Raw genomic sequence first — 22952 nt, 5'->3', positions numbered from 1 at the left:
ACAGTTCTCCTGGGTTCTCATGACATGGTTTCCAAATCATTCCTCATATTAGCTGCCTTTGAAATACTCAGAGTACAGTAGCAATATTATCTTCTTTTTTTTTTTTTTTTTTTTTTGAGGCGGAGTCTGCGGCCCAGGCTGGAGTGCAGTGGCCGGATCTCAGCTCACTGCAAGCTCCGCCTCCCGGGTTCACACCATTCTCCTGCCTCAGCCTCCGGAGTAGCTGGGACTACAGGCGCGCGCCACGTCGCCCGGCTAGTTTTTTTCTATTTTTAGTAGAGACGGGGTTTCACCATGTTAGCCAGGATGGTCTCGATCTCCTGACCTCGTGATCCGCCCGTCTCGGCCTCCCAAAGTGCTGGGATTACAGGCTTGAGCCACCGCGCCCGGCCAGCAATATTATCTTCTTTAGCCAAAACTTGCATTAGCTTTTTGGCAGCCTTATCTCACTATGCTTTCTATGCACTACTATCTTATTTTTTGAGACGAAGTCTCACTCTGTCACCCAGGCTGGAGTGCAGTGGCACAATCATGGTGCACTGCAGCCTTGATCTCCTGGGCTCAAGCGATTCTCCTGCCTTATCCTCCCAAAGAGCTGGGATAATAGACATGAGCCACCGTACCTAGCCTCTTCTTTTTTCAAGACAAGGTCTCACTCTGTCACCCTGGCTGGAGTGCAGTGGCGTGATCATGGCTCACTGAAGTCTCAACCATCCAGGCTCAAGCAATCCTTACACCTCAGCCTCCCAAGTAGCTGAGACTATAGACACACGCCACCACGCCCAGCTAATTTTTTGTATTTTTAGTAGAGATGAGGTTTCACCATGTTGGCCAGGCTGGTCTCGAACTCCTGACCTCATGATCCTCCTGCCTTGGCCTCCCAAAGTGTTGGGATTACAGGCGTGAGCCACCACGCCTGACAGTTAACTAATTTTTAAACTTTTTGGTAGAGAGTCTCACTGCGTTGCCTGGGTTGGTTCAAACTCCTTGGCCTCAAGCAATCTTCCTACCTTGGCCTCCTAAAGTGCTTGGATTACAGGTATGAGTCACTGAGCCCAGCCATCTGGGATATTTGTCACACATCTTACTTTTACATATGGTATCAATGCTATGCTACATTGTTATTATTTTTGTCAATTATCTTGTAAAGAGATTGAAATAGTAAACAACAAAAAAAAACAAAACAGGAAGTCTTACATATTTACCCCATAGTTACCACCTCTTATCATCTTTGCTCCTCTGGGTGTAATATCTTTTTTTCTCTTACTACTTTAAAGATTTTCTTGATCATTGTTTTAAGCTATTTGATTATCATGTACCTTGACATAGTTTTCTTCATGTTCTTGTACTTCAGCATCTTTCATATTTGAGTTTATAGTTTTCATTACATTCGGAAAGTTTCAGTCAATTTTTCTTCAAATATTTTTTCCATCTCTGCCTCTCACTTTACCCTTTGGGGACTCCAGTTACATGCAGGGCAAGCCATTTAGTTGTTACACAGTTCGTTAATGCTCTGTTCACCTTGTAAATTTGTTTCTTATCTGTTTTACATTTCTGGTAGTTTCTATTGCAGTATCTTCAAGTTCATTCATCATTTCTTCTGCAATATTTGATCTGCCACTAACTCATTCGGTGTATTTTTCATCTCACACACTGCAGTCTTAATCTTTAGAAGTTCAATGCTGACTTTTAAAAATACCTTCCATGTTTCCAGTTATATTCTGAACACATGGGATGCAGTTACAGTAACTGTTCTAATGGTCTGTTAATTCTTTTTTCTTTTTTTAGACGGAGTTGCAGTTTCGCTCTTGTTGCCCAGGCTGGAGTGCAATGGCGCGATCTCAACTCATTGCAACCTCCGCCTCCGGGATGCAAGTGATTCTCCTGCCTCAGCCGCCGAGTAGCTGGTGGTGCCCACCACCACGCCTGGCTAATTTTTTGTATTTTTAGTAGAGACGGGGTTTCACCATGTTGGCCAGGCTGGTCTTGAACTCCTGACCTCAAGTGATCCACCTGCCTCAGCCTCCCAAAGTGCTGGGATTACAGGCGTGAACCACCAACCCCGGTCTATGGCCTGTTAATTCTAACATTTGGGGCAATTCTGGATTGGTTTTAACTGATTGATTCACCTCCTCATTATAGGTCATTTCTTCCCCCCACATCCTTGCTTAGCTGCTAATTTTTTATTAGAGTTAAGAGATTGCTGATTTGATCTTGCTGGATATGTCTGTATTCCTATACATATTCTTGAGCTTTGTTTGCAATACAGGTAGTTTACTTAGAAACAGTTTGATTTTTTTTTTTTTTTTAAGGTTTTGCTTTTAAGATTTGTTATGCAGGACTAAAGCAATGTTCACTTTGCGGCTAACTATTCCCTGCTACTGAGTAAAAGTTCTCTGTTTATCCGTTGTTCAAGAAATTATAAGGCTTTTCTCAGTTTGGTTGTTGGGACGAGGTACTACTCCTGTCCCTGTGTGAGTGCAGTTACTCAACAGAGAGACACTGTTACCGCTCATTTTGTTAGATGGTTCTTTCCCTGGCATCAGGTAGTTTCCTAACATATACACACTGATAAATACTCAGCTACATACTTGAAAGGAACCTTCTGTTATTTCTGGAGTTCTGCCTCCATGAAGTTCTCTCCTTTCTGGTACACTGTCTTGTGAATTCTAGTGACCTCTGTCTGCCTAGAATCTCAACTTTATCTCCTCAACTCAAAAAGTCCAGTAGGCTCTGCTTGAGTTTCTCCTCCCTGCATTAAGCCTGAAAACATTCTCAAGGAAATAAGCTGGATGACAGTAGGGCTCACCTTACTTATTTCCCTTCTCTTGGATATCTCTGCCCTTCATTGCCTGATATCCAATGACTTTTCTCATTATTTCATATATTTTGTTTATTTCTTGCTTGTTTCAAGTGAGAGACTAAATCTGTTACCTGTTCTCCACTTGTCCACTTATTAAGTATAAGCCTTAATACTACATACTTTTGAGTAAAACTTACGGTTTCAGAAAGTGTTTCCATTTTGACCTATAAAACAGCAATTTTATGTGTTTCAATCTAATATTATACTGCTTTCAAAGAATCTAAGAGATTTTGATGAAAAAATACATTTAATAACCCTACCTAAAAAAGTGAAATGAGGTTTATTTGATCTGCCTTATCCTTGGTGAACCTACTTAAGGCTTGCATTTATTTTCAAATTATTCACAAACCATCACAAGCTCCTTACAAAGCATTTTGCTGGCACATCACTCATTTAGTTTGGGCCCACAGTTCCATTTGCTGCAGCCAAAAATTTTATTTCCTGGAGCAGAGTCAAGACATTAATCCAGGTATATAAGCATCAATCAGTCCCTACATAAAAATTCCTTCTACCCAGTTATACTTATTATATAATAACACTTAGCATAACAAAGTTTTTTTGTACAAGGAATTGGGCCACAATCTCAACTAGGCAGAAGCAAGCAGCATTTAATATGTCAGGCATCAAATTCCATATATTTAGATGTCACAAATGTAACATCTATTTTTCTAGAAGTTTCCAAAATAAAGAAGTAACTACACTTACAAGGCTTATAATGAGGGATTAGAAGATTAGAAAGCAGAAAATCAAGATCAAGATAAACTTGTTAATCAATCTATAACGGCACTCTCTACCTGTACCCTTGTAACAGTCAATCTTCAAACATCCAAATCTCATCCCAATCCAAAGGTATGACTTTTTGGGTAATCCCCATCCAAAAAACTTCCATTTTCTTAGAACATGGTAAGTGATTTTATTAAGTAAATTTAAATATGATTCCAACCCATGTCCTTACAAGCCAAACACTGTGTTGAAATTTGAAATCCATTATTTTAAATTTGAAAAGCCTCACTTAGAATTCATAATTCATTGAAGAAAAGAAATAAATGAGAGCCTTCTAGCCGGTGGCTCATGCCTATAATCCCAGCACTTTCGGAGGCCAAGGCGAGCGGATCACCTGAGGTCGGGAGATCGAGATCAGCCAGGCCAACATGGTGAAACCCCCACTCTACTAAAAATACAAAAATTAGCCGGGCATAGTGGCATGCACCTGTAATCCTAGCTACTTGGGAGGCTGCCGCAGGAGCACTCGAACCTGGGAGGCAGAGGTTTCAGTGAGCCGAGATTGGGCCAATACACGCCAGCCTAGGCAACAGAGACTCTGTCTCAAAAAACAAAAAAATTAATAAAATTTTAAAAAATGAGGTCCTTCCGTAATTGTATGTGTATGTGAACTGTGATACATACACAAAAAACTGAGAACACACTTGGTGATTGGGGTTGACATAGGTAGAATGCTATCATGGCATACCTTTTTATATCTACTCAATGAACCCTTGAGAATGTAATTACTTATTCAAAAAAAATTAAAATACAAGAAACGGGTAAAGAAACTGGCCTAAACCACGATTAGAAATAAACAAACTGCCATCATGAATAACTATAGATGCATCTATTTTACAGTTTTAAAAATTATAAGTAGATTATAATCTTACCAGCTAAGACAGTGTCTCCCAAAATTTCTTAACAGAAATCACCTAGGTTATATATACCTACTACATACCCACAATAATTGAAAAAAAAAAAAAAAAAGAAATCATCTGGGTTCTTCAAACCAGATTTTCGGGTCCAATCTAGACCTAATGAATCAGGATTTCCCAGGAAGGCAATAATCTGTACAAACGTGCCCCCAAGGAATTCTTATCAAAGTCAGGGAAACTCTTCTAACTAAGGGGTAAGATTTAGGCCCAGCAAGGGCAACAATATTGCAACCAGACAATCCTGGATCCATTTATTGGCTCTTCCATTTACCTATATGATTTTGAGTAAGTTATTTGGCCTCCTTGTGCCTCAGTTTTGTTTTTTTTTTTTTGAGACAAAATCTCACTCTGATGCCCAGGCTGGAGTGCAATGATGCGACACTTACCCAGATGTTGGGGTATATGCCATTCTCATTAACAAAGTTACTGTGGAGGCACTATTTATTAATCATTAATTTTCTCAAGACATACACATACACACAGGATAATTTTCTTAGTCACTGAGCTGTGAACTACCTTGCTAAAAAGCATTTAACTAGCTCAGCTTAGTTGGCTTATCCCTGACAAGAGTCACTCACTTGACAAAGACTATGCCCATTCTCTCTCTAAAAATGTCACTTCATACACTTTAACAAAATGAAAAGAAAACCTGCTATTTTTCCTTAGTCCAAACTATAGCACCCCAAATTAATTTCTCTCCCAAAAAATCCCCTAATAACTGTACCTCTGTTATGTTTCTCTCTCGTAATGAAGCCAACTCATATGGATCCACAAAAAGTCCTGCAGGAATGTCCTGTTTAATTAAGAGTCGGCAGGTCTGTAAGTCCTCAATGCTTTCTCCAAACTTCACTTTGATTAAAAGGTCTCTGTAAGACAAGTACATTTAAAGTAAATCTCTTCATTCAACTGTTAAATGAGATAACATAACATGGTATTCCTATTAGTGAAAACACTATATTTCAAAATTCATTTTCCAAAAGTAGATTATCAGGTCAAATGAAATATTTATAACATGTCAGAATCATCCATTAGATCTTTCATAATTCATGTCATAAGCCACTATAGCATTATTGTAAAAATAGACAAAGATCAATGGAAAGGAATGGAATCCAGTAACACACAATTTTCAATAAAAGTACCAACGTGATTTAATGGGGAAAGGATAGTCTTTTCAACAAATGGTACTGAAACAACTGGATATTTACATAGAAAAAAAAAGGCCACAGGGCAGGCATGGTGGTTCATGCCTATAATCCTAGCACTTTGGAAGGCTGAGGCAGGTGTACTGCCTGAGCTCAGGAATTCGAGACCAGCCTGGGTAACGTGGCAAGACCCAGTCTCTACCAAAAATACAAAAATTAGCCGGGCATGGTGGCGCATGCCTGTGGTCCAGCTACTTAGGAGGCTGAGGCAGGAGAATCTCCTGAGCCTGGGAGGTGGAGGGTGCGGTGAGCCGAGATCGTGCCCCTGCACTTCAGCCTGGGGACAGAGCAAATCCCCATCTAAAAAAAAGAAAAAGGAAAAAAATAGGCCGAGGACGGTGGCTCATGCCTGTAATCCCAGCGCTTTGGGAGGCTGAGGCAGGAGGATTGTTTGAAGCCAGGAGTTTGAGACCAGCCTAAGCAATATAGAGAGACCCGTCACTAAAAAAAATTTTTAAATTAGCCAGGCGTGGTGATGTGTGCCTATAGTCCCAACTACAAGGGAGGGTGTGGTAGGAGAATCTTTTGAGCCGAGGAGGTCAAGGCTGCAGTGAGTTCTGATAGCACCACTATGTTCCAGCTTGGGGGACAGAGACAAGACCCCATCTCAAGAAAAAAAAAAAAGAGAGACAGAGAGAGAAGATATATTTTTTTAAAAAGCTAAATGCAACTTTAAGGGATGAAGAATATAATTTCTGAAATAAAAACTTACTCAGATGTAATTAAAAGCCATTAGATGCTGAAGAAGAAAAGACCAGTGACTTGGAGACAGAGCAACAAAAACTATCCATGCTGAAGCACAGAGAGGAAAAAAGACCAGGGAGAAAAAAAGAACAGCCTCCACGGCCTTTAAACAGTATCAAGTAGTCTAGTATACATATATTTGGAGTTCCTAAAATAGAGAAGAGACTGTAACAGAAAAAAAAAAAATGAAGATATAATGGCTGAACACTTTCTGAATTTCATAAAAATTATAAGTCTACAAATCCAAGAAGCCCAACCAACTCCAAGCAGGATAAATACAAAGAAAATCACATCAAGGCATATTATTATCCAGTCAATGGAAAACAATCTTAAAAGTTATCAATAATTATATAGAGATTAACAAAGATAAGAATAAGCTAGAAGATAATGGAGCAACTTATTTAAAGTAGTAAAAGAAAAGCGGCTGTCAATCTAGAATTTTATATCCAGGAGGAAAATCTTCCATAAATGAAAGCAAAATAAAGATTCAGACAAACAAAACTAAGAGAATTTGTCACTGCAAGAAATGACAGCAAGTAAATGATACTAGATAGAAACATAAATCTATAAGAAAGAAGAGACTAAAATGGTAACTATGTGGGGAATATAAAATACTTTTTTCTCATGTTTTAATTGCTTTCAAATATGATTGCTAGACAAATTGGAGCCCTTGAGCGTTGCTGGTGGGAATGTAAAATGATGTGGCCACTATGGAAAACTCTATGACAATTTTTCAAAAACACAGAATTATCATATGATCCAGCAATTCCACTGCTGGGTACATGAAAGCAGGCATTTAAGAGGCACCAGCCAAAAAGCAGGAGCCACCAAAGTGCCCATCAACAATGAACGGATAAGCAGAATGTGGTATAAACATACAATGGAATATTATTCAGCTTTAAAAAGAAGGGAAATTCTGACATACCCTAAAACACGAAGGAATGGTGAGAACATTATGCTCAGTGAAACAAGCTAGTCACAAATATTATATGATTCCACTTATATGAGGTACCCAGAGGAGTCAAATTCACAGAGACAAGAATGCTGGTTGCCAGGAGCTGGGAGAAAGAGAAATGAGTAGTTATTGCTTAATAGGCAAAGAATTTCAGTTGTACAAAATAAAGAGTTCTGCAAATGAATGGTGGTGATGGTAGCACAATAATGTGAATGTACTCGATGCCACTGAATTGTACACTTAAAAATAGTTAAAATTAGGCTGGGCGTGGTGGCTCATGCCTGTAATCCCAGTACTTTGGGAGGCTGAAGCAGGCGGATCATGTGGTCAGGAGATGGAGACCATCCTGGCCAACATGGTGAAACCCTGTCTCCCACAAAAATTAGCTGGGCGTGTTGGTATGTGCCTGTAATCGGGAGGCTGAGGCAGGAGAATCACTTGAACCAGGGAGTCAGAGGTTGCAATGAGCCAAGATCGCGCCACTGCACTCCAGCCTGGGCAACAGAGCAAGACTCCATCTCAAAAAAAAAAAAAAAAAAAAAAAAAAGGTAAAATTGTCAATTTTATGTTATGGGTATTTTATCACAATTAAAATAAATAATGTAAAAAGTGACTGCTTAAAGAAAAACCAATAACAATATATTGTGGGGCTCATAACGCATGTGAAAAATAATGTAAAATATGTGATAACAACAGCATAGAAAAGAGAAGGAGATGAAACTGTCCTGATAAAACAGTATCTGTGACATGGAATAAAATTATTTGAAGGTAGACTGTGATAGGTAACGATTGCACAGTGTAAACCCTAAAGCAGCAAATTAAAACCAGAGACAGATAGCCAATCAGCCAACACTTGAGATAAAACAGAATGCTTAATAAATACTCAGTGTATCCAAAATAAGGCAAGAAAAAAAGAAGACCAGATGCAACAAAGAGAAAAACAAATAGAAAAAAAAGTAGCTAGACTTATTTAAACCAAACCAACCATATTAATATTTACATTAAAAATAAATGGTCTAATCACTCCAATTAGAATGCAGAGACTGACAGATGGATAAAACAGCAACTCCTTTCACAGGCTCTTGGGATTTGGAAAGAAAAAAAAGGCCACCCTTAACTATATGCTATCTACAGAAAACACACTGAAGATAAAGATGATACAAGTAAAAGAATAAAAAAGATATGCAAATATTAATAATAAATATGGGATGGCTATATATTTTTTTTTTTTTTTTTTCGAGACGGAGTCTTGCTCTGCGACCCAGGCTGGAGTGCAGTGGCCGGATCTCAGCTCACTGCAAGCTCCGCCTCCCGGGTTCCCGCCATTCTCCTGCCTCAGCCTCCCGAGTAGCTGGGACTACAGGCGCCCGCCACCTCGCCCGGCTAGTTTTTTGTATTTTTAAGTAGAGACAGGGTTTCACCGTATTACCCAGGATGGTCTCGATCTCCTGACCTCGTGATCCGCCCGTCTCGGCCTCCCAAAGTGCTGGGATTACAGGCGTGAGCCGCCGCGCCCGGCCGGGATGGCTATATTAATAGTAGAATAAGGAGACTCCAGGACAAGGAATATTGTCAGTCATAAAGAAAGACATTACACAAAGATAAAGGGGTCAATTCATCCAGTTCATCAAGAACATATCAAGAGCATCAAGAACAATCCTAAATGTAGCATACACACCCAAAAACAGAGCTTCAAATAGTCATTGTCAAATTCTATTAAACATTAAAGGAATAAATAATACCAACGCTACACAAGCAGAAACTAGAGAAGAAGAAAATGTTTCCCAATCAATAAGGCCAGCAATGCCCTGACACCAAAACCAGAATAAGGCATCACAACAGAGTCATGGGCCAATAGCCTTCATGAACATACAAGTGAAAATACCTAGCAAGTTATTAGCAAAACAAATCCAGATCTATTTCAAGAAGATAATATCGAATGACCAAGGAGTAGGTTCACTATTGGAAACATCTATGTACTTCATCATATTAACAGAATAAAATATAAGAATTGTATGATCCTCTCAAAACAGAGGAAGAAAAACTATCTGACAAAATTTAACACCCAATCATGGAAAAAAAAAAAAAAAAAACTCTCAGGAAACCAGAAACTTAAGAGGAAGTCCTCAACTCATAAAAAGCTATCTACAAAAACCTAACACAAATATACTTCATGGTGAAATAACTATACCCTTCCCCTTTTTTTTTTTTGAGACAGAGTCTCACTCTGTCACCAGGCCAGAGTGCAGTGGCACAATCTCGGCTCACTGCAACCTCCGCCTCCCGGGTTCAAGCGATTCTCCTGCCTCGGCCTCCTGAGTAGCTGGGATCACAGGCACCTGCCACCACACTCGGCTAATGTTTTGTATTTTTAGTACATGTTTCACCATGTTGGCCAGGTTGGTCTTGAACTCCCGATCTCGTGATCTGCCAGCCTCGGCCTCCCAAAGTGCTGGGATTACAGGTGTGAGCCACTGTGCCCGGCATAAAAAAATTTAAAAAATAAATAAATGAATCAGAATTTATATATCAAGTATCTGAGAATCATTTCAAAATAATCGCCTTGAGAAGCTTCAGTTGGGGGAAGTTTTCTTGAGGAACAGTTTCCACACCCTTTTGCCAGACTTGTAAAGATCTTCAATACAGGCAAATATTCATCTTTTGAAGACAGTTTCTTTTTTGGAAACAGCTTGGTCATTTAGAATCAACAGTAGTAAGAAATAGTGATTTAGAGTAGTGTATCATAGTACTTGAGATGGCTTTCAAGTATACTAGTACTAAATTTGAGTCACAGCTCTATCACCCTAATTTCTACCAAATTATTTAAATTCTTTGAGCTCTACCTCCGTCATCTGAAAAATAAGAAAAAATCATCTATCTCATGCCATTGTAAAGATTAAATGGAATATTGTATATATAGGCACTGGTTGCATATATAAAAATATACTGTATACGAAACGGTGTGTGTAGGTTCTATACAAATACTATGCTATTTGATATAGGGTACTTGAGCATCTGAGGATTTTGGTGTCCTCAGGGGAGGTCCAGGAGGAACCAATCCCCTCAGATACCAAGGGACAATTGTACGTGGTAAACAATACATATTTGTTTTCTTCTTTGCTCCACTCAATTAATCATTATTTCAAAGTGTGAACCACATATGCCATCACTGAGTTAACTCTGAGGAAGCAAGTGATTTTTCTCTTTTCTTTTTGAGACAGACTCTCGCTCTGTTGCCCAGGCTGGAGTGCAGTGGCATGATTTCAGTTCACCACAACCTCCACCTCCTGGGTTCAAGTGATTCTCCTGCCTCAGCCTCTGGAGTAGCTGGGACTACAGGTGTGTGCACCACGATGCCCAACTAATTTTTGTATTTTTAGTAGAGACAGGGTTTCACTATGTTGGGCAGGCTGGTCTCGAACTCCTGACCTTGTGATCCGCCCACCTCGGCCTCCCAAAGTGTTGGGATTACAGATGAGAGCCACCACATCCGGCCTGATTTTTCAACTTATACATATTTCAACCATCAATTTTTTGCTCTCAATTATATGAGACATTATTTTAATAGAAATAGAAATCAATGGGCAACTTACCTGTGGAAACCATCTTTCAAAACTTCTTGCCTCAAAATAATTTCAGAACACGTGGCCCTTGTGCCTGTAAGAACCAAAAGATAACTTTTAAAAAATAAAAGCACTGAATAAAACAATATTTAAATAATTAGAAAAGAGTTATTTTAGTAGGCTTTACTTGCCTAGAAAATCTAACCAACCTAAAAACAAAAACTTCTAAAATTTAAGCAATTTGAGAGAGAGAGAGAGAGAGAGAAATCTACTTGCAATATAGCACTGTGGTTAAGAACAATGACTCGGAAGTTAGATTGCCTGATTTCAAATCCCAGTCTGCAACTTAATAGCTGTGTCAACTTTGGGCAAGATAGTTTATCTCTCTACTAGCTATCATAAGAATTTAATACATATGTAGAAGCACTTAGAACAGTAGTAAGAATACATATTAAGTGCTCTATATAAGTGTTTGTTATTAATACTACTTTATTCAGGTGATCCCAAGATGCCAGAAAGGAACAGGACAGCTAAAGAGCCAGGAAATCTCCATTTTAACCCTAGTTCACTGAAACTGTGTATCAGATAGATACATACTGGCAACTTCTATATTCCAACATCCATGCCTACAAAAGCAGGAAAATGGTACATTTATGCCTTGTGGAGATGCTGGAAGGTTTTTTTTTTTTTTTTTTTGAGACGGAGTCTCGCTCTGTCGCCCAGGCTGGAGTGCAGTGGCCGGATCTCAGCTCACTGCAAGCTCCGCCTCCCGGGTTACGCCATTCTCCTGCCTCAGCCTCCCAAGTAGCTGGGACTACAGGCGCCCGCCACCTCGCCCGGCTAGTTTTTTTTTTTTGTATTTTTTAGTAGAGACGGGGTTTCACCATGTTAGCCAGGATGGTCTCGATCTCCTGACCTCGTGATCCGCCCGTCTCGGCCTCCCAAAGTGCTGGGATTACAGGCTTGAGCCACCGCGCCCGGCCGGAAGGTTTAAAAAAAAAAAAAAAAAAAAAAAAAAAAAAAGTTGGAGGCACTTAAAGCTTCAACGGGTTCCACTGTAAACTTAGAATAACCAGAAATCTTAGTATACTGACTTCATCCAGATTCCAGACATTCAAGCTGTTACTCAGAGCCAGGTGTGCCAGCTTGCACCTGAAGTGGGAGGATTGCTTGAACCCACGGGATGGGGGCTGCAGTGAGCTATGATTACACCACTGCACTCAAGCCTGGGTGACAGAGAGCGACCTTGTCTCTAAACACAAAAAAAGAAAACTATTACTCAATGTAAGCATCTTAAAACTCAAAATTCAGTTACTATTGACCAGCAACTCTGCCAGGCATTTGCTATGGAATTTTGTCCCATTTTAAAAGCTGTAAATCTGTGGGAAGAACATTTAAAAAACACACGAGCCTGGACAACATAGCGAGACTCCATCTCCATTAAGAAAAATACAAAAATTAGCTACTTAGGAGGCTTAGGTGGGAGGATGGCTTAAGGCCAGGAGGCAGAGGGAGGCTGCAGTGAGCAGAGACTGTACCAGTTCACTCCAGCCTGGGTGACAAAGCCAGACCTTGACTCAAAACAAAAAACAAAACAAAACAAAACACACACACACACACACACACACACACACAGAAAACTATATATTACTATATATTATTTGCATAATCTTGTTATTATCCTTGCATATTGCTGAATCCATTCGATGTATTTCTGAAAAGATACATTAAGAAAAATGATGTGAAGGTGAAACTATCTGAAGGAATGAGGAAAGAATGGAAAAAAATAACATTTTAAAAATAACATCTGGCCGGGCGCGGTGGCTCAAGCCTGTAATCCCAGCACTTTGGGAGGCCGAGACGGGCGGATCACTAGGTCAGGAGATCGAGACCACCCTGGCTAATACGGTGAAACCCCGTCTCTACTAAAGAATACAAAAAAAAAAAACTAGCCGGGCGACGAGGCAGGCACCTGTAGTCCCAGCTACTTGGGAGGCTGAGGCAGGAGAATGGCGTAAACCCGGAAGGCGGAGCTTGCAGTGAGCTGAGATCCGGCCACCGCACTCCAGCCTGGGCGACAGAGCCAGACTCTGTCTCAAAAAAAATAAAAAAAATAAAAAAAATAAAAAAAATAAAAAAAAATAACATCTAACGTGCTAGATCCTCTACTTGGTGCTTTCGTATGTGTTTTAACTTTCACAATCTACAGCAAAATAAGCAAAATCACTGACATTTGTTTGCAGAAGGAAACTTGAACTTCTAAAGCATTAGTAAATGGCCCTGGGTCATACAACTAACTATGTGACCGAATAGAAGAAAGGTATGCCTGACTTTTAAAGCCTAAAATACTTCCACGTTCAACACTAAAATTGAAAGAAATTTTAGTGTTACAGCTCTTTTAGAATTTGTCTAGTTACATTTCACTGGAAAACCTCCAACCCTCAAAAAAGAAATTGTATTTGCTTTGGAGAAGCATATGATCTTTTCCCAAATAAACAAATCCCCAAATCCCATATGTATCTTATACTAATCCAGATTTTTATTTGTTCTTTTTTTATTTTTATTTAATTATTTATTTTTTTGAGACGGAGTCTCACTTTGTTGCCAGGCTGCAGTGCAGTGGCACGATCTCGGCTCACTGTAACCTCCGCCTCCCAGGTTCAAGTGATTCTCCTGCCTCAGCCTCCGGAGTAGCTAGGACTACAGGTACCCACCATCATGCCCGGCTAATTCTTGTATTTTTAGTAGATATGGGGTTTCACCACGTTGACCAGGCTGGTCTCGATCTCTTGACCTGGTGATCTGCCCGCCTCGGCCTCCCAAATGCCGGGATTACAGGCATGGGCCACAGCACCCAGCCAAGGCTCTGCCTCTTAAAAAAAAGAACAAAGAGCCCAGGCATGGTGACTTATGCCTGCAGTCCCAGCACTCTGGGAGGGCGAGGCGGGCAGATCACAAGGTCAAGAGTTTGAGACCATGCTGGCCAACATGGTGAAACCCCGTCTTTACCAAAATACAAAAAATTAGCCAGGTGTGGTAGTGTGCACCTGTAGTCTCAGCTACTTGGAAGGCTGAGGCAGGAGAATCGCTTGAACCTGGGAGGTGGAAGTTGTAATGAGCTGATATCACGCCACGGCACTCCAGCCTGGCAACAGAGTGAGACTCTGTCTCAAAAAAAAAAAAAGAGAGAGACAGACAGGGCCTTACTCTGTCACACAAGCTGGAGTGCAGTGTCATGATTACAGCTTACTGGAGCCTTGAACCTCTGGGCTCAAGCAATCCTCCTGTGTCAGCCTCCCAAGTAGCTAGGATTACAGGCCCACGCCACCACACCTGGCTACTTTTACATTTTTTTGTAGAGACAGGGTCTTGCTGTGTTTTCCAGGCTGCTCTTGAACTCTTGGCCTCAAGCAATCCTCCCACCTCAGCCTCCCAATGTGTTAGAATTTCAGGTGTGAGTCACTGTACCCAGCACAAATCCAGATTTTTCTTCATCATGTTTAATTTTAATGCGGGTAGGGTGGGAAGTGAGGGCTACTATCCAACTATAAATCAAATTAGAAGAAAAATTATTAACAGGTTTAAATTCTATTGGTATGTACACCAGACAGCAGTTGATCACCGGGACCGGAGAAAGGCTGATTTATAAATAGTATAGCAAGTACTAGAATGTTATGATTTTAAAGGCAAAAGTACCATTTTTAAAAAGAATTTGTTGGATGTGAATTTATCTTCAACATTTTTCCTCTTAAATATTACTTTGGTTGTGGTGAACTGGCTCTGGAAATTGACTCCTTTTTATTTTTTTTCTTTTTGAGACAGAGTCTCCCTCTGTCACCCAGACTGGAGTGCAATGGCGCGATCTCAGCTCACTGCAACCTTGGCCTCCCTAGTTCAAGCGATTCTCCTGCCTCAGCCTCCCGAGTAGCTGGGACTACAGGCGCATGCCATCAGGCCCGGCTAATTTTGACCCCTTTTTAATTATAAAATGCCAATGCTGGAAGCCTCTAGAGATGACCAAATCCAACTGTTTAAAAATTCTTCTGGCCGGGCATGGTGGTTCACGCCTGTAATCCCGGCACTTTGGGAGGCTGAGGAGGGTGGATCACCTGAGGTCAGGAATTCAAGACCAGCCTGACCAATATGGCAAAACCCCGTCTCTACTAAAAATACAAAAAATTAGCTGGGCATGGTGGCGGGCGCCTGTAATAATCCCAGCTACTTGGGAGGTTGAGGCAGAATTGCTTGAACTTGGGAGAGGCGGAGGTTGCAGTGAGCCGAGATCGCGCCATTGCACTTCAGCCTGGGCAAGTGAGACTCCATCTCAAAAAAAAAGAAATTCTTGGCCTCATAATCCTTTGTTTAGATAAACTTGAAAACCCAGTATGTAAACACACAAGTACAGAACTGCACTGATTGACAGATACTAAATGGATCTAAATGGTACCAAGGATGACAGAAACATCCTCATTTTACAGATGGAGAAACTTGCCGGGTTGGTGCTTTCCTCCCATCAAACCTTACCACTTTATTGTAATTATTCCCGCACTCGCCTGCCTCAGTAGTACAAGCAGTCTGCCTACTACTTGTACGAACAACTAGGAGTTTGCCACGCAGTCCTATATTCGGTTTAGGCATTCTCAGGCCTCACAGGGCGCTAAGGCCTTGCTGGCCCCTTGGTGATCAGAAACTTCGTGCAACCCAAGAGCATCCCAAGACGCCTGACGGCTGACTTTCCTTCTCAGAACCTTAGTGACATGGCGGCCAGTCCAGCCTGGGAACCGCAGGGCCCGAGCCCGACTCTCCGGAGACCCGGGATCCGCCGCAGAGCAAAGCGCACGGCAGGGCCGGGGGCGGGAGGAGGGCACGCGGCTCTAACGTTTGACCTCCTCTGGCTCGCCCTGCTGATCTAAGTCCCGCGCCGGGTCCCCACCTCCCCGCAACCCGCGGAGACGCCGGGGAGCTGGGACCGCTCCCCACGCTCTGGCCCCCAAACCCCGCCCGCATCCGCAGCCCCGCCCCCTTACCCTCGTCAGAGCGCGCGGCGCTGAGGGCCTCGGCCGGCCCGCTCGTGAGTCCCGCCGCCTCCCCGAGGAGCAGCCAGGCGAGCGCCTGAACCGCCGCCACCCAAGCCGCCAGGACGCCGGAGGCCGGACGCCCGAGAGGGGCGCGCGGGGCCAGGTGCGGACGCAGGAAGGGGCCTGGCCGCCCGCAGCTCCTACCGCGCGCTGCCCCAGATTTACCGGCCGGGACAGAGGACTGGGCGCGCACCTGGCGGCCGCAGTTCCCCTCGGCCTGTAGCCCCGGCCCCCAAAGGTCCCCGCCCCGCCGTTCCCCTCTCCGCCCACCCGGGGGCGGGCGAGGAGCTGCGCACGCGCGGGGATGCGCGCCCGGCCTGTTGCTGTGGAAACGGCTCGGCCAGCGCACCCCGGAATCCCTGCACGCCTAGGTGGGAGCCGGTGGACCCTGCACCCGGCCGGCCGCACCTCCGCTTCCCGGTGTGTGAGGGTTCGGGCCTCCAGCCGGGGAGTTCACCCCTCGGGCTCGTCAGTAGGGCTGTGGCTGTGGCCTCTTCCCGCAGCGCCAGGCTCCGCCCGGCCCCGAAGTCGGCTTAGGTGCTTTCCGTGCACTGCGGTTGGGTGGAAAAACCCACTCCTGGTTGTTTAGACGTTGGCCTGCAGAAGATGTCATTTCTGTATTTCTCTCAGGGTAAGAAAGCCAGCCTTGCACTAGTGGAGACGTGAGTAGGGAGAGAACCCTCTACCGTTTGGGGACATCCGTACCCTTAGGTGCTGTGGGGCTTCCTAACAAGATGGTGGGCAGTTACTGATCTCTGGAGAGTATTCGTGTCCAGGAAGAATAATTGTATAAACGTGGCATCCTTCTTCCTAAACCGAGTGGAATCTGTAAGCAGGCCAAGGGAGCACAGGCTTCTTGGAGTGGAATAGAGGGCTCTAGAGCTGGTGTCTCAAAGAGGAAACAGAATGTATGTCAAAAGATACCATCCAAAACTGAAAATAGCCGGGCAAGGTGGCTCACGCGTATAGTCCCAGCACTTTGGGCGAATCACCTGAGGTCAGGAGTTCGAGACCAGCCTGGCCAACATGGCGAAACCCCGTCGCTACTGAAAATACAAAACTTAGCTGGGCGTGGTGGTGGGCACCTGTAATTCCAGCTACTCCGGAGGCTGAGGCATGAGAGTCGCTTGAACCCGGGAGGCGGAGGTTGCAGTGAGCCGAGATCAAGCCACTGCACTGCAACCTGGGCGACAGAGCGAGACTCTGTTTCAAAAAAATAAAAACTGAAAATGGTAGTATAAGCATGTTTCTTAAGAAATGGAGAGATAAATTTTGGAAGACATGCTTTTAAAAATTCAATCTGGCTCCGTATGAAGAGGAGTAGGGCCAAGGACTATAGTTTGTTGTTATAAGCCTTATAGAATTATTTTATATTCCAAATACATTACTTTAGCAAAAATTGAAGTTAAATTTTAAAAAGAAGAGTCTGGTAAAAAAAAAAAAAATACATTATTTGAGTACCAACTGCATACATCTTTGAGGAGTACAGCCATTGCTTCAGTGTGTGTAGTTTATATTGTGCCCAGTAGGTTCTAGTTTACTAACATCAAATTTTAGTTAGGTGAATTGGGAGTAGTATTCGTTGGGAAAAAAAAGGAAGAGAAGGAAAAGAAGGAGAAAATGGTGTGGGATCATTGCATCAGATTAGAGGTAGAGCACAGTAATTTTTTAAAGTTTTTTTTTTTTTTTTAGAATAGGCGTATGACGCTTTGGAGAGGCTGTTGTGCAGTGGCACCATCTCAACTCACTGCAGCCTCAAACTCCTGGGTTCAAGCGATTCTCCCACCTTGGCCTTTGGAGTATCTGGGACTACAGGTGCATGCTGCCATGACTGGCCAATTTTTAAATTTTTTGTAGAGACATGGTCATGGTCTCGCTGTGTTGCCCAGGCTGGTCTCAAACTCCTGGCCTCAAGGGATCGTCCCTCCTTGGCCTCCCAAAGTGTTGGAATTACAGGCCTGAGCCACCATGCCTGCCTCCATCTTTTTGAGATGGAATCTTGCTCTGTCACCCAGGCTGGAATGCAGTGGTACCGTCTCGGCTCACTGTGACCTCCACCTCCCAGGTTCAAGCGATTCTCCTGCCTCGGCCTCTTGAGTAGCTGGGATTACAGGCACCTGCCACTATGCCCAGCTAATTTTTGTATTTTCAGTAGGGATGTGGTTTCACCATGTTGGCCAGGCTGGTCTCGAACTCCTGACCTCAAGTGATCTGCCCACCTCAGCCTCCCAAAATGCTGACTGGGGTGAGCCACTGTTCCTGGGCTTATATGTGATTAATTTTCTAAGAGTAAAAATTCTTATGTCCAACAATAAGTGGTGAATAATATGATTATAGTACATCCGTAAAATACAACACTTAGCAGTCGTATAAAATGTTACATTGTAGTAAAACATTTAATGACAAAATAATAACATATGTTGTTAAATTTGAACTTCAGGAAATAGCTTGTATGATATGGTATGTGTGAAACATACTATAAACTATATGCCTAGAAAAAAGACTGGACACAATTAAGGGTGATTATTTTCTATATGTTTCCCCTCTCCTTTGCCCCCAGTATTCTACAATGAAGGTGTATAATCACTGCTAAGTATTTTATTAAAAGTATGTTCCTAATAGTGATTATTCAGCAGAACTGAGTTCACGAAGATACCATCACCCTATGCCACTTTACCTCAATGTTTTTTTTTTTACCTCAATGTTTCTTAACATTTACAAATCTTTTTGAGAATGTCATAGTCACATCTAAAGCAGTGCTTAGGATTAAGTATATTATTTGGGCATTGAGGGTGGGGAAAGGAAGAGAGAGCAGTAAGTATTCATCTACTAATAGCTGTGCTTCTTATAGCTAGAAGAATATCATATAGTGAGACACACAGGCCAAAATAAAAGCCGTGCAGACGTTACTGACTTGTATATGAAGAAAGCTGATTCTGCATCAGGTCTGCTTTTTGATCAGGCTTCTAGACTGTAAATGCTTACGAAAATGTACAGGTACCATCATTTTAATTCATAGCATTAAACAATGTATGGAACGCCTACTACTTTCCAGGTATTATGCTGAGATATTGTGGTGAAAAATGAATATGCCCCCCACCCTCACATACCAGATTGACTAGAAGGGAAGATAGATGATTAAATAAATAATAATGAAAAACTCTAGTAAAATAATTGGGAAAGTACAAAGGAGACAGCTCTGGACTAGTGAACCTCTCAGGACAAAATGATTAAGGTTAAAAAAACTCATTGATACCGAGGATGCTTGACATGCCCTTTTTAAATTGATAAATAGTAAAGACCAGCTACTGGACTGACTTAGGGGTTCATAGTCAGTCTTCAGTAAGAGTGCAGTACGCTAAGAGGTTCAAACTGGATTGCATCCCCAGATTCACAGAGGAACAAGTCTATATCCTTGAGAAAACCAGAGAGCCTTAGGGATCCAACAGATTGAAACTAACCCAGGACGAAACTGAACCTTCAGGGCAGCTCTCAAAATAACTGACCTTTGTGATCACTTCAGCACACATACACCACAATTGGGATGTTACAGAGAGGATTAGCATGGCCCCTGCGCGAGGATGACACACAAATTCATGAAGCATTCCACATTTTAATTTTAAAAAAATATTGAGCTGGCCGGGCACGGTGGCTCAAGCCTGTAATCCCAGCACTTTGGGAGGCCGAGACGGGCGGATCACGAGGTCAGGAGATCAAGACCATCCTGGCTAACATGGTGAAACCCCGTCTCTACTAAAAAAATACAAAAGAAAAAAAAAAACTAGCCGGGCAAGGTGGTGGGCGCCTGTAGTCCCAGCTACTCGGGAGGCTGAGGCAGGAGAATGGCGTGAACCCGGGAGGCGGAGCTTGCAGTGAGCTGAGATCTGGTCACTGCACTCCAGCCCGGGTGACAGAGCGAGACTCCGTCTCAAAAAAAAAAAAAAAAAAAAAAATTGAGCTTCACAGGCTGAGCATGTGTGGCCAGAGCTGGACTAGAACCAGATCTTCTGGGGCAAAGGGATGAGGGGAATGAATGACATTTATCCAACACCTAGTTGTTTTTCCCTGTAGCAGGAAGTCATTATGCAACTTACACATTTTCATCAGATTTCCTCTGATTTACCCTGACATGTACGTGGGAATGATGTGCACTGCCAAGAAATGTGGGATTCGGTTTCAGCCTCCAGCTATTGTCTTAATCTATGAGAGTGAAACCAAGGGGAAAATTCGCCAGCGCATTATGCCAGTTCGAAACTTTTCAAAGTTTTCAGGTAACTTATGTCTTATTTTGCCTCCTGTCTTAAATATTCTCTAAATACAGGTTCACATCATGACTCTGTCAGGGACTGGATGTGTGACACTGGATGAATTACTTACTGTCAATGAGTTTCAGTTTCCTAATCTATAAAAGGGAATTTTTTTTTTTTCCAGTTTGATAATTAATAATCTTTTTGGGATTGCTGCCTAGGTTAAATGATATAGCATTATGCAATAATATTAATTCCCTTCTCTCCTTCCAAATGTTTTTTATTTGTAGTCTTAATATTTTATTTTATTTTATTTTTAAAATTTTATTATTATTATTTTTTTGAGACGGAGTCTCGCTCTGTCGCCCAGGCTGGAGTGCAGTGGCCGGATCTCAGCTCACTGCAAGCTCCGCCTCCCGGGTTTACACCATTCTCCTGCCTGAGCCTCCTGAGTAGCTGCAACTACAGGCGCCCGCTACCACGCCCGGTTAGTTCTTTGTATTTTTTAGTAGAGATGGGATTTCACCGGGTTAGCCAGGATGGTCTCGATCTCCTGACCTCGTGATCTGCCCGACTCGGCCTCCCAAAGTGCTGGGATTACAGGCTTGAGCCACCGCGCCCAGCCTTAATATTTTATTAATACCACTACTGCTATCTAAAAGCTATAATATCACTTTTCTTCTCAGACATATTCTCCAGTTGAAAGTGTTTAATATCTCTACAAAGTGATTTTTAAGTTAAAAAAGTCAAAACTATATCTCTCCTTCTCCCACCACACTGAAAGCTCAATATAAAAGAATAGTTCTACAAAATAATTCATTTCAATCAAGCCATGTAGCTACTTGACTATAATGGAGATAATGCTTTCAGGGTTCAGAGTTTTTGTTCTATTTTGGCTGTTGCAGTAGTTTGTGGCGTATATGATATATGTGGTATGTATGTGGTATATAGTTTTCTTCTCTCTCCCAGATTGCACCAGAGCTGCTGAACAATTAAAGAATAATCCACGACACAAGAGTTACCTAGAACAAGTATCCCTGAGGCAGCTAGAGAAGCTATTCAGTTTTTTACGAGGTTACTTGTCAGGGCAGAGTTTGGCAGAAACAATGGAACAAATTCGAAGGGAAACAACCATTGATCCTGAGGAAGACCTGAACAAACTAGATGACAAGGAGCTTGCCAAAAGGAAGAGCATCATGGATGAACTTTTTGAGAAAAATCAGAAGAAGAAGGATGATCCAAATTTTGTTTATGACATTGAGGTTGAATTCCCACAGGACGATCAACTGCAGTCCTGTGGCTGGGACACAGAGTCAGCTGATGAGTTCTGATACCAACCACCCAAAACCTGCATCGGGCCAACAGAACATCCGTGTTTATTACCAGACTGGTTCTGGAAAAAGCTTTAAAGAATACTAAATATATATGTGGGGTTATAGGGGATTGACCATGTTACTTTTCAAAACCAGGACATTTAAAGCATCTACTAGGTACGTGCAGGAGGAATGTGTGAAAAACAGAATAAAGGAATCTGCCTTTAAGGAGCTTACAATCATGCCGGGTGCAGTGGCTCACACCTGTAATCCCAGCACTTTGGGAGGCCGAGGCGGGTGGATCACCTGAGGTCAGGAGTTCCAGACCAGCCTGGCCGACATGGTGAAACCTCGCCTCTACTAAAAATAAAAAAATTAGCTGGGCGTGGTGGCGGGTGCCTGTAATCCCAGCTACTCGGGAGGCTGAGGCAGGAGAATCGCTTGAACCCGGGAGGCGGAGGTTGCAGTAAGCCGAGATCGCACCACTGCACTCCAGCCTGGGCGACAAGCAAACTCCGTCTCAAAAAAAAAAAAAAGCTTACTATCTAACTGGAAGATGTCAAAACCTGTGAAAAACTAATTAGCAGTATTAAGCAACAAAAACATTAGAGCCAAATGCATGATAAAGGCTAAAGAAGGCCAGAGCATATATTACTGTAGAGTAGAACAGTAAGGGAAGGCTTTGTCCTTTGGTAAAGAGATAGGAGTTGGCCTGGCCCTTGACATAGTAGTGTTTAGGTATATGCTTGTGTGGATTCCTAATAAGAGCGACTGAAAAGAAGGAGATGGGAAGTAGTAAAAGGACAAGAAACAAAATTTTTTTTGAGGAATGATAAAGCAAATTATAGTTTGACAAGATTGGGGGTCATATATGGTTACCAGGGCATTACCTCATATGTGTTATATCTTTATATGTATTTATCTCTGGAAAAGCATGCCCTGCAAAATTCCCTACAGCTGCAAGCAGATGTCACTGGATGGACAGAGGGGAATTCTGCCCCTCCGGTATCAGGAAATTATATATTAAAGACATTGTGAAACGCTGAACCTCTTCCCTTAAATAATAGGTTTGTTTGTAAAATGGGAAATCCACCCATAATAAATGAACAATAGGCACGGCCAGTTTAGGTCTGTTCATGACTGGATCTGCAAGAAAGCATCTTCGTTTAACAACAGCGTCTGTGATTTGATATGTTTATCCTTATTACAGTATTGTAGAATTGGTAGAAATTCTGTTTTCTACAAGGAAACTGATGTTTATTAAATAAAACTGAAAATAATTACTCA

At 42.3% G+C, this 22952-nt stretch overlaps 3 protein-coding genes, 1 non-coding gene and 1 pseudogene across 5 annotated transcripts in view; 3 read left to right on the top strand and 2 right to left on the bottom strand.

Moving 5' to 3' along the window:
- PAK2 (p21 (RAC1) activated kinase 2) overlaps positions 1 to 5415 on the bottom strand; it is a 116722-nt gene extending 111307 nt beyond the window's left edge. Inside the window, exon 1 of the mRNA XM_010381184.2 lies at positions 5288 to 5415. The gene's annotated coding sequence lies outside the window, so the exon portion shown is untranslated. The remainder of the gene's footprint in view (positions 1 to 5287) is intronic.
- Positions 1 to 16364, bottom strand: part of PIGX (phosphatidylinositol glycan anchor biosynthesis class X) — a gene marked incomplete at its 5' end in the record, with an annotated part of 24405 nt that extends 8041 nt beyond the window's left edge. The window contains 3 exons of the mRNA XM_030938127.1: positions 5288 to 5429; positions 11058 to 11121; positions 16055 to 16364. Coding sequence (XP_030793987.1) covers positions 5288 to 5429; positions 11058 to 11121; positions 16055 to 16364 — 516 coding nt within the window. The remainder of the gene's footprint in view (positions 1 to 5287; positions 5430 to 11057; positions 11122 to 16054) is intronic.
- On the top strand, positions 13410 to 13446 carry LOC115892157 (annotated as a pseudogene).
- Positions 16266 to 22952, top strand: CEP19 (centrosomal protein 19). Of its 2 annotated transcripts, none has more exons than XM_030936823.1 (3): positions 16266 to 16525; positions 20177 to 20376; positions 21322 to 22952. In XM_030936823.1, the coding sequence occupies exons 1-3, from the start codon at positions 16410 to 16412 to the stop codon at positions 21681 to 21683; spliced, it is 678 nt and encodes a 225-aa protein (XP_030792683.1). In that variant the 5' UTR covers positions 16266 to 16409; the 3' UTR covers positions 21684 to 22952. The 2 variants fall into 2 exon arrangements, with proteins under 2 accessions (XP_030792683.1, XP_010379487.1); XM_010381185.2 differs by having other exon boundaries at positions 16384 to 16736.
- LOC115900853 lies at positions 19616 to 19721 on the top strand. The gene has a single exon (XR_004060505.1). It is a non-coding gene; the product is annotated as a U6 spliceosomal RNA (small nuclear RNA).

The sequence above is a fragment of the Rhinopithecus roxellana genome, chromosome 1 (assembly GCF_007565055.1).
Source record: "Rhinopithecus roxellana isolate Shanxi Qingling chromosome 1, ASM756505v1, whole genome shotgun sequence".
Taxonomy (NCBI): Eukaryota; Metazoa; Chordata; class Mammalia; order Primates; family Cercopithecidae; genus Rhinopithecus; species Rhinopithecus roxellana.
The sequence above is the reverse complement of the archived record's forward strand: the minus strand, read 5'-3'. Positions and strand labels throughout refer to the sequence as shown.

Bases quoted from the DNA above. Each gene is read 5' to 3' on its own strand.
- CEP19 (XM_030936823.1), top strand. From the start codon at position 16,410: ATGCGCGCCCGGCCTGTTGCTGTGGAAACGGCTCGGCCAGCGCACCCC. The intron at 16,526-20,176 runs GTGTGTGAGGGT...TTTTCCCTGTAG, and splicing joins GGCCGCACCTCCGCTTCCCG to CAGGAAGTCATTATGCAACT. The intron at 20,377-21,321 runs GTAACTTATGTC...TCTCTCTCCCAG, and splicing joins AAACTTTTCAAAGTTTTCAG to ATTGCACCAGAGCTGCTGAA.